Below are 11,255 nucleotides of genomic sequence, written 5' to 3'. Positions count from 1 at the left end.
CCTGGTAAAATATTTATTCCTAAATTAGTGCTTAAAAGCATTAATTACTTGTAACAAATAAGTACTATGTAATATCGTGGATTTTGTAATTGGGAGGGGGTACATTTTTGCGGTTTATCCCGGGCAGGTTTACCCTAGCTCCGCCACTGACTGGAAGAACAAGCCCTACAAATTTGGGGGAAGGGATTAAGTTCATCGACTCCATTGCGTAACTGGTACTAATTTTATCGACCCCGAAAGGCAAAGTCGGCCTCGGAGGAATTTGAACTCAGAATGTAGCGGCAGACGAAATACCGCTAAGCATTTCGTCCGGCGTATTAACGATTCTACCCGCTCGCCGCCTTTTGATCTAGATTATAAATAATGTTTTTAAGAATAATTGTCCCTGTCTGGCCTGTGGGGTCTAGTTTATGCTTCAATTCGCTCCGCAAAACAAAGTGAATTTGACAAGACTCAGCTAGAAAATGAATGTATATGGTTGTTTACCTTGGTAAATTTGCAGTCGTATTTGACTGGCTGGTAACAATACTCGTGGGTTTTAATCAATGCTTCGATCTGAACGTATGTGACATTGTAGTAAATCACTTGTGTTGTTTTACCAGTAATTGTAGTAGTGGTCTCAAATTCATTACGGATAATCGTTACACCTGCAAAAGAGATTTAATTTGTCAGTCAAATAATTCTTTATTCTTTTCTTCTGTTGCTTGTTTTAGACATGGAACCGCGGTCATGCTGGGGCACCGCCTTGAGGAATTTTATTCGAACGAATTGACCCGAGTACCTATTTTTTAAACCTGGTGTTTATTCTATCATTTTTTTTTAATGACGAACTGCTAAGTTACGGGGACATAAACACTCCAACACTGCTTATCAAGCGGTGGTGGGGGACAAACACAGACAGACAGAAAGACACATATATATATACGACAGGCTAAACATAGAGGGGACAAACAAGGACAGACAACGGGATTAAATCGATTACATTAATTTATCGACCTCGAAAAGATGAAAAGCAAAATCAACCTCGGCAGAATTTGAACTCAGAACGTAACGGCAAACGAAATACCGCTAAGCATTTCGCCCGGCGTGCTAACGTTTCTGCCAGCTCATTCTGATATAAAACCAAATATGCAGGGGACGGTAGTGGACATTTTAGGGGCCCTTTGCTTTAGTTTAAGATTATAGAATTCTCTTATTCCTTAGCCTGCAATCCATATTGGTACTGGATATCTTGCTCTGGTTTGTCCCTGGATCATGTCAGAGAGGGTCTGTGAGGTTCTGTGCAGCCTTATTGAACCTAAAAGTGTGGGTTGTGCAATCACTAGCAAGGCGACAATCCGATGGCCGATCGAGTAGGAGGGCGCCACGGTGAGCATGGAAACCGCGGACGCGAGCCTTGGTAAATTCGACTGTTAGTGCAATAACCTCATGCGCAGGCATTGCTGGCATTTTGCTCAGGCAATGGTCTTCCTCGGTTACGAGTAGACAGCCATCATCAACGTATATGTATGTATGTATGTATGTATGTATGTCTGCATGTATGCATTTATGTATGTATGTGTGTGTATGTGTGTATGTATGTGTGCATGTATGTATGAATGCATGTATGCATGCATGTGTATGTATATGTGTGTATGTATATACTTGTGCATGTATGTATGTATGTACGTATTTGTGTGTATGTATGTATGTATGTGTATGTATGTGTGTATGTATGTGTGTGTATATGTGTATGTACGTATGCATGTAAGTGTGTGTATGTGTGTGTATGTATGTATGTGTGTATCTGTGCATGATTGTGTTTGTGTGTATCTATGTGCATGTATGTGTCTATGTGTGTGTGTATGTGTGTGTATGCATGTATGTATATATGCATGTGTGTATGTATATATGTATGTCCTTTTCTATTTATCCTTTTCTAATTAGTTGAAGTCCTCCTGTAAGGAAGGTGCTGGTTTCTAGCAAAGATACAATACTCCATATTTATAATGTAAATAATAAACACAAATTCACATTTTAGAATTGAGAAAAGTCTTGCATATTTTTATTGTCCCACTTACAAATTGTATTTATAATGTATGTATGAAAGTGGCTCAGTTCTTTTTTATCTTTTAGTTAAGAGCGCAGGTAGTGCTCATGACCCTTTACAGAGTTCCCGAGACTAGTAGGGGGAGGAGCAGAACGTATCGAACTTAGTGGACACGGCTAAATGTACCCCGGATACCTGTTGGTGGGGTTTAGCCAGGTGATAGATTTACTCTACCACTTTAATAGGCAACAGCGGGATTTGAATCGAGAAGGTAAAAAGCCAGTCCAATCTGTCATTTAGACTGGTTTCTTTTTTTTTTTTTAATCAATCCTGAAAACACGAAAGGCTAAGAAGACTCCGGTAGAATTTGAATTAAGTGCACAAATAGTCGGAACAAATATTGCGAAGTGTTTTGTCAGGCCTTCTAACGACTCTGCCATTCCATCGCCTGTTACAATGATTGTGTGATTGACAGATACATAGAAGAGACAGCGATACTTATGCTCGATACTTAACAAGATCCAGAAGTGGACTTCGAAATAAAACCTCACTTATAATATAAAATGCTACTTACCGGTTTTCGAGATGTATTCCATGTCACAATAAACAAAAAATGGGTCAACTTTGTCTGATGGTTGGATAAATATTGAACCAGTCTTCATACCTCTTTTGTAGGCATCAACACAATTGATCGGAAAATCTAAAAGAGCAGAGAAACACCTGATTATGTTTGGATTTTAAATAATTAAAAGAAGTGATTAAAGAAAGGCCTTGGTGACTGTCGTGCTTGTGATAAGAATGGCCCTTAAATGTTTTTTCTGTAAGAATGCATTGTCAGAGCTAAGGCACGTGTTTTCAGTCACGAAGTAACAAGAGACGTTCGGGTGTAGGTAGCAAAGTCATGGCATATCTTTTTATATTTTACTTAATCCAGTCGTTGGATTGCGGTCATGCTGGGGTACCGCTTTGAAGGATTTTAGTCGAACAAATCCACCTCAGTACTTTTCTTTTCATGTCAGGTACTTTTTCTATCAATTTCTCTTGCCAATCCGTTAAATTACAGGGACGTAAGCACACCAACACACGTTGTCAAGCAGTGCATGAAACAAACATAAACACATACACACACAATGGGCTTCAACACAGTATCCGTCTACCAAATTCTCTCAAAAGATATTTGCCGGTCTCTGGGCTCTTGTAGAAGACACTTGTTCAAGGTTCCTCGCAGTGGGATCGAACTCGAAACCATGTGGTAGTAAAGCGAGTTTCTTAACCACACAACTACGTCTGCGCCTATAAAAACTCGAAATCTTGCAAGATGGATGGTTACAAAGGCACAATTTAATCTTTGACAGGATGGGACGGGCGCATGCTATTCGATTCCAGATAGACTCATACGGTTTTTCAGTGACATGTTGTTCACCTGTTTGAGGTGACAACGATGGGCTGCAGATGATAGACAACTTTAGGAACTGCTACCGCGATTTCAGCGGGTTTCAGTGGGAAATTCAAAAGGCTACGAGGAATCGCACTGCTAACACATGTGAGACACAATGTTAACTTATACACCTTTAATATACTTGGTAGCAAGGCAGCGAAATGCTTAGCGGTATTTCGTCCGTCTTTACGTTCTGATTTCAAATTACGCCGAGGTCGACTTTGCCTTTCATCCTTTCAGGGTCGATAAATTAAGTACCAGTTGCGTACTGGGTCGATCTAACCGACTGGCCTCCTCCCCCAAAAGTTCGGGCCTTGTGCCTAGAGTAGAAAAGAATATACTTGGTAGTATATTATGGTAGGATAACGAAATACGGTGTCTCTATCAGCAATTAATATATACATGCCAGTTCTCAGGAATGTGTTTAATATGTAAAATTGGTATATCCAGTAGTGCTCAATTGCTAAATTTAGTGGGTAGTTTAGCAATGGATGGTTAATGGGTTGGATGTGGTACTGAAGTAAGAGCAACAACTCCTGAAATATGTATACGCACAACTTATTTTTCTATGTTCGATCGCATTGTTTACATAGACGTATTCATGTACGAAACGTCGTATCTTCCAGTGCTGACTCTGAATTCTTAAAAAAAATCTATAGGATTAATGGTAAGTGGTTTTGTGGTTTTGAGAGGGGAGCTCGTCTGGTTTTGTCGGTCTGCTCTGATAGCTTCACCTACACATATCAAACTTGTTTGCCTAGAACTTGGCGAACATCTATTGCAACCGTCAGCTCAATTGGAGGATTCCTCATTTCTCTGAGTTAGGGAGTGTTATCACTAGCGGAGAAGGGCACTAACAAAGAGGAACATAATCGATGATTTTCGGCCCATAACAATGCTGAATGCAAAATTTAAGATTCTGGTCTAGGTGCTAGCAAAGAGGTTGGTATTAATCGACGGTAGTGTGGTCGGAAAAGTGCAGATTTATTTTATTCTTGGCATAGCTATCCACGATAAGTCTCCACCCATTGTAGAGTACATCAGACAGTAGTAGAGAAGATCAGACTATCTATCCAGCAAGTTCTGTTCAATTTCCCAGTTTCTCTCACAAAACTTGGAGATCAACATGAAGCTTTGGTAAAAATATTTGCCCAAGATGAATTCGAGCCACGGACCTCATAATTACAATGCGAACGTCATAAGCACTCGGCCATTCTCACATCTATACTAAGAATGTAAGTTCGATTCCCAGCGGCGCATTGTGTCCTTGAGCAAGATATCTTATTTTACACTGCTCTGTATACTCAGCTGGTAAAAATGAGTTGTACTTGTAATTCAAAGGGCCAGCCTTGTCACACTCTGTGTCATGCTGTATCTCCCTGAGAACTACGTTAAGGGTACGCGCGTCTGTGGAGTGCTCAGCCACTTGCACGCTAATTTCTTGTACAGGCTGTTCCGCTAATCGGATCAAACGGAATCCTTGTGTCATAACCGAAAGAAAGCCAGTTAATAAATCAGCAATGACTTCACTGATTGTTGGTGTCTTCTCCATACTAACAAACATTGACGGATAGTAATTTTAATTACTCATTTTTATTCAAATAAGAGAATAAAGTTAAGTTTTAAAACTCAATCTTATAATAATTCTGCTTGTTCCTCCGTTACATATCCCGTCCGTAACGCTTCCACTTGATTAGTTGAAGGGGAGAGGATGAGAGGGATGGGGATTGGGAGGGTGAGGGTGAGGGAGAGATGGTGGTAAGTGAATTGTGTAATATTTTAATTAACTAAGTTTTTTCTTAGCTCGTCTGTAAGGTTTTCACGTAATTAGTTGAAGGGGAAGGCGAAGAGCGAAAGAAAAAGGAAAGAGAAAAAGAGGGTAAGGTGAAGAGTGAGAGAGAAAAAGAGAGAGTGCAGTGTATTATGTCTATAAAATTGTGCAAATAGTATATAAAGTGTATATATAAAGTGCATTAAGTAATCATCGTATTCCAATTTCTTTCACTTTTCAATAAGTAGCAGATGCAAGACCATCTTTTGATACAGACACAACACTGGCTACGCTTTCAGTTTTTGTTTTTAGATAAAGCTTTCAGAAATGACCCAATAAGTTTATCATTAATTACGTGAAATATTCACGGGTCTCACCAGCTAATTAATTTATATTTCCATCCCATGGAATAATTTATAATTTCACTTCAGCTTTTATTTGAGGTTTAATGATGAAAGTTATTGGTTTCAAATTTTGTCACAAGGAGAAGGGCTAAGTCGATTATGTTGACCTCAGTGATCAACTGGTATTTATTTCATCGAGCCCAAAAGGATGAAAGACAAAGTCAATTTCGGTATTTGAACTCAGAACCTAAAGACAGACGAAATGCTAAGCACCGCCTGCTGTGCTAACGATTGTGCCGGCTCACTGCCGTAAAGATAAAAGTTATTGAAATAGTGAATAAATCGAAGCAAAGAGGAAGTTAGAGGGGTGAGTAGGGTACCACATTGTATTTAATTTGGCTCTCTGTAATTTGAGTTCCACATTTTACCTTTTCAAGAGGTAAATGAATTAAATATCAGTTCTATTCTGAGGTTGATTCCCCAACTCCATCACTCTTTTCTCTCTCTTATTTTTCTGTGATTCTGTCTCGAACAAACGGGTTGGAGTCAGATACAAAAGGAGATGTGTTCCACTGAGTTAAAAATGCCTAAGGCATGCAATATATCTCCCGGTGCTTGATTAGTTCTGTATTTTATTGACTCTTAAAAGAAACAAAGCAGTGTAGACCTCTGTGAGATTTGAACCCAGAACAACAGATGAAATACTGTCAAGCATTTCACCCGGCTTGCTAACGTTTCTGCCAGCTCGCCGTCTTAAAAAGAGAAATAACGATTTCAAATTTTGCCACAAGGGAAGCAACATTGGGGAATAGGATGAGTCGATTACATCGACCTCAGTGTTCAACTGGTACTTATTTATCGAACCCTAAAGGATGAAAGGTAAAGTCGACCTCGGTGGAATTTGAACTTAGAACGTAGCGACGGGCGAAATACCGCTAAGCATTTCGTCCAGCGCGCTAACGATTCTGCCAGCTTTAAAGAGTGAAATAATTATAATTGGCTAAAGATAGGTAAAACAAGCAACAAGGATTCTTACAAATTGGTCGTGAAGAACATTTTATGGAACTTATGGATATTTTAGCCCTTTGATTTGTCTGCGTTTTTGGACGAAAAACGGCCTGTGTTAAAGGTAGATATTTTTTATCGACCACAACACCTTCATCCCACTTCCAGTCAGAAGATTTTGCATCACATTCACATGTATGTTGTTCAGGACAAGTGCCAGTCACCATGCATGCACAGCCAACAACGTCATCAGAGTATCCAACACCAAAACGATCCATTTTTGTCCCATCGTAAGAAACCAGGTAACCAAAAGAGTCGCTTCCATTATTAATCAAAGGGGTATTTTGACATTGGTATTCCACATCCTGTTTAATATAAACATTTGAATTTTAGAATTAATTACAAATCATTTAATAACGTATACATTCATTCTTAATAGTGCAATGGGACTTTGAAACACTATGGCTTTTTGACCTGATGATATGTCTCATCAGTCAAGGCTACCCTACAACCCTAATCGATGAATCTTGTTTATGGGAATCAGCAAGCAAGGTATTTGTTGATGCGTGCAGATGTTTGCCAAACTGATGATAAATCATAAGGAACACACAGGACGGCGCAAGTCCATACAATAACATCTGTTCATTCTCAATTTGTTGTGATAGATTTGAACGTGGATATACTGATCGCTGTTGTTTTTTATCAACGGAGAAACCTCCTTCCTTTAGACCAGGGGTTTTCAAACTGTGGTCCGCGGATCACAGGGGGTCCGCAAGAACAAGACAGGGGGTTCGTAGACAGCAAATACTTTTTATGGGCAATTTGATTTTATATATGTTTTTTAATCGAAATCTTTTAATTGACAATAAACCTATTTGTTAAATACTGTTAAATAAATAAATGTAAAAATATGTTATTTTAAGCAAATATTTATGTATAAATTTCATAACCGTTTATAAGGGGGTCCCTAAGGTAAAGCCTGAAATATAAAAAGGTCCGCAAGTCAAAAAGTTTGAAAACCTCTGCTTTAGACGATATGTGTTCATAACACAGGCATTTTAATGACGTAAGGGGACTTTGAGACATCGTGGTATTTCGACCAAATTGTGTGTACGTACCATCAGTCAAAGCTAGCAGGAATCAATGAATCTAAACAAAAGTAGTTGCTTCTGTTTGTTGAAATCATCAAACAAATTATTTACTGATGCATGCTGATGTCGGCAAAATTGATAATTATCAATAGAACTAAACACAATTCGCGCATATTTTCAATTAATGTATAACATTAACTGAAATTTTTAATTTAATGTAAATTTTGTTACCTGATAACAGAAGTTAGAATAGTTGACGAGTGCTTTAATTTGATGCACAGTTGATGATGTATAATTAAGTGTGATGTTCATTCCTGTCGAGGTAGTCACTTTGGTAAACTCGATTATTGAATGTGTCACCTATGGAAACAGAAAAAATAAAATATCAGTTAAGTTTTACAAAGGATTTTAGTTGGGTTTTTCTCTCAATCAAGTATTTCTATACTTTGGTAATATCAAAAAACAGGCAGTGGTAAGAAACTCTCAAGGGAACTGAACGGTAGAAGGTTTTCAAAGAAACCCTATTCAGGCAAGTGTTTCGGCCCTTAACTTCTTAGACTCTGAGGGGTCCAGGCCACATTCAGGTCATGACTCCTGGATGCCTTTTCGCTGACACTTTTTAGCAACTTGGATTTCAGAGACTTGTGCATTTAAACCGCTTGGAGATTTCATCTAGTTGAAACCCCTCTCTGCTGTTTCAGCTTTCAAAATTATACTTAAAGAAGAAATAACGTTGGTTCTTATGGTAGCGGTAAAATGCCAAGGCTCTCACAATGACTCAGAGTTACTTCCCTTATCATTAAAATATAAAAATCACCTTCACACAGTTTGGAGGTCATTCTTGTTCCTTCTCAGCCAGATCCAGCTGGAGTATCTTTTTGCTCTCTCTGATATTGCCTTTAGGCTTTTGGTCCTGTTCTTCCGAGAGGCTGATCGTAAACAGATTTGCCCGCAAGACCTCTGGCTCCAACCTCTATGGCATATTTATTCGTTTATTTTTTTTACTTGTTTCAGTCATTGGACTGCGGCTATGCTGGGACACAACCTGAAATGTATCGGTCAATCAAATCGGTCCCATTACTCATATTTTTAAAATCTTGTACTTATTTTATTGATAGCTTTTGCCAAACCGCTAAGTTACAGGAAAATAAACAAACCATCACCAGTTGTGAAGCAGCTGAACAGACTGGAGTAACACGAAATGAAGTGCCTTGTTGAGGGACTTAATGTGAAACCCCTGATCCAAGAACCGAACTTATGATAGTGAGCCCAACATGCTCAGCCACTCGTCGGTGCACCATCACTCATATATCATCTTTTGCATTATGTATTTTCATCTCATATTATGCACTGTATTCTCCTCACACTGTGTTCTCCACATATTCCGCACTCTACAATATTCTATTCCTATATAGTGTACTTCTAAGTCTGTCTTTACGTTCTGAGTTCAAATTCCGCCGAGGTCGACTTTGCTTCTCATCCTTTCGGGGTCGATAAATTAAGTACCAGTTACGCACTGGGGTCGCCCTTCCCTAAAATTTCGGGCCTAGTACCTAGAGTTGAAAAGTATATTGTGTACTTCTTTCTCATTATTATATTCTCTAAGTGGAGGCGCAATGACCCAGTGGTTAGGGCAGCGGACTCGCAGTCATAGGACCACGGTTTCGATTCCCAGACCGGGCGATGTGAGTGTTTATTGAGCGAAAATACCTAAAGCTCTACGAGGCTCCGGCAGAGGGTAGGGATGGTGAAACCTGCTGTACTCTTCCACTACAACTTTCTTTCACTCTTTCCTTCTGTTTCGTACCTGTATTTCAAAGGGCCAGCCTTGTCACACTCTGCGTCACGCTGAACCTCCCCGAGAACCACGTTAAGGATACACGTGTCTGTGGAGTGCTCAACCACTTTCACGTTAATTTCACGAGCAGGCTGTTCCGTTGATCGGATCAACTGGAACCCTCATCGTCATAACCGACGGAGTGCCCCGATATTCTCTAAATGAAGGCAGAATCGAGCTGGCAGAATCGTCAGCACACCGGGCGAAATGCTTAGCGGTATTTCGTCTGCCGCTACGTTCTGAGTTCAAATTCCGCCGAGGTCGACTTTGCCTTTCATCCTTTCGGGGTCGATTAAATAAGTACCAGTTACGTACTGGAGTCGATATAATCGACTTAATCCGTTTGTCTGCCCTTGTTTGTCACCTCTGTGTGCAGCCCCTTTTGGGCAGTAAAAAAAAAAAGAAACGTTAGCACGTGGGGCAAAATGTTTTGTGGTATTTCGTCTGTCTTTACATTCTGAGTTCAAATTCTGCGGAGGTCAACTTTGCTTTTCATTTTTGGCCCCCTCCCCCAAAATTTCGAGCCTTGTGCCTAGAGTAGAAAAAAAATTATTCACTCCGTTCTGATATCACGTACTGCCTTGTATTGCTCCCCACCTTTCATATTGCCCTTCGATGCCATTGGAAGATAACATCTAGTTTTTACAATTTAAACACTCGATGTTATCTCATCATTACAAAAGTTTTATAGTGTAAGAACTGGTTGTTAACCCATCATTACAGCTACACCACAGTGTAAACATTGCTTGTTGTCCCACCATAGCCAAGGATAACTTCCTCTCTCTCCATCCCTACCTCCTGTCTTACTTTTCACCCCGTCTACCTTTGTTCTTTCCTTACATCATTATTTTCTTCCATTAGGAGAAAAGGTCATTACAATGTTTTCTCTTCTAATTGAATAAAAATAAAAATTCAAATTACCAGCTTATCAACTATAACAATGATATTATTATTATTTATAATTTAAAGTGTTACAATGTAAATTAATTTAGTGATTCTTGAGTTAATTACCTCTGTGACAGCAACATGAGTGTCGGTAAAATTACAAGTAGCGGCAAACAGATTTTCGCCGCCAGCGCCGTCTGAGTCAATAGGATAGACATCATTGTCCAAAGGATTTTTATTCATGGAGTTTTCCCTAATTTCTTGGCAGTCCCTGTAGACGTCTGCAGTAAATAAACACAAGGGAAATAAATGTATGAAACTACTCAATGCTTTCGGTAACTTGTTTTTTCTTTACATGGACATTACAAGAAAATACAGGCTTTGTCTGGTTACATGACTTGTTAGGAATAGCAGCCAAATCCCCATCAAATCACATCCTAACATCTTAAAAGAAAACAAAGGATAAATTATATGGCGACTGTTGATCAGTGGTTCTCAACCTTTTTAATATCTACGCCAGACCCCAAACCAAGAGTTCTTTAAGGCCAACACCCAAAAGAAAGCAAATGTCAATTAAAGAAAAATTTATATTTATAGAGGGATGACCATTGGGGGGGGGCATCCTTCCAGTGGCCCCCAATGGTCATCCCTCTATAAATATAATATATTTTTCTGTAATTGACTTGTGTGTGGGCAAAAATCACACAAGGGTGTACAGTCCACGGTCTAATGTAGGCTCAGAATCCAACATGCATACACACATGCGCGCATAGATAGACATATACGTACATACACATACGTACCTATATATGCACACACACCCAGACAGACAGACAGACAGACAGACAGACAGAC

General features: G+C 39.4%; 1 protein-coding gene across 1 annotated transcript in view; it reads right to left on the bottom strand.

The window, feature by feature from the left end:
- LOC106875361 (uncharacterized) overlaps window positions 1-11,255 on the bottom strand; it is a 142,593-nt gene that overhangs the window by 54,490 nt on the left and 76,848 nt on the right. The window contains exons 27-31 of the mRNA XM_052966732.1: window positions 10,527-10,681; window positions 7,910-8,038; window positions 6,619-6,952; window positions 2,604-2,729; window positions 487-647 (exon numbers count right to left, since the gene is read on the bottom strand). Coding sequence (XP_052822692.1) covers window positions 487-647; window positions 2,604-2,729; window positions 6,619-6,952; window positions 7,910-8,038; window positions 10,527-10,681 — 905 coding nt within the window. The remainder of the gene's footprint in view (window positions 1-486; window positions 648-2,603; window positions 2,730-6,618; window positions 6,953-7,909; window positions 8,039-10,526; window positions 10,682-11,255) is intronic.

The sequence above is a fragment of the Octopus bimaculoides genome, chromosome 3, assembly GCF_001194135.2.
Source record: "Octopus bimaculoides isolate UCB-OBI-ISO-001 chromosome 3, ASM119413v2, whole genome shotgun sequence".
Taxonomy (NCBI): Eukaryota; Metazoa; Mollusca; class Cephalopoda; order Octopoda; family Octopodidae; genus Octopus; species Octopus bimaculoides.
Note: the sequence above shows the minus strand (reverse complement) of the source record. Positions and strands in the feature narration are given on the sequence as shown.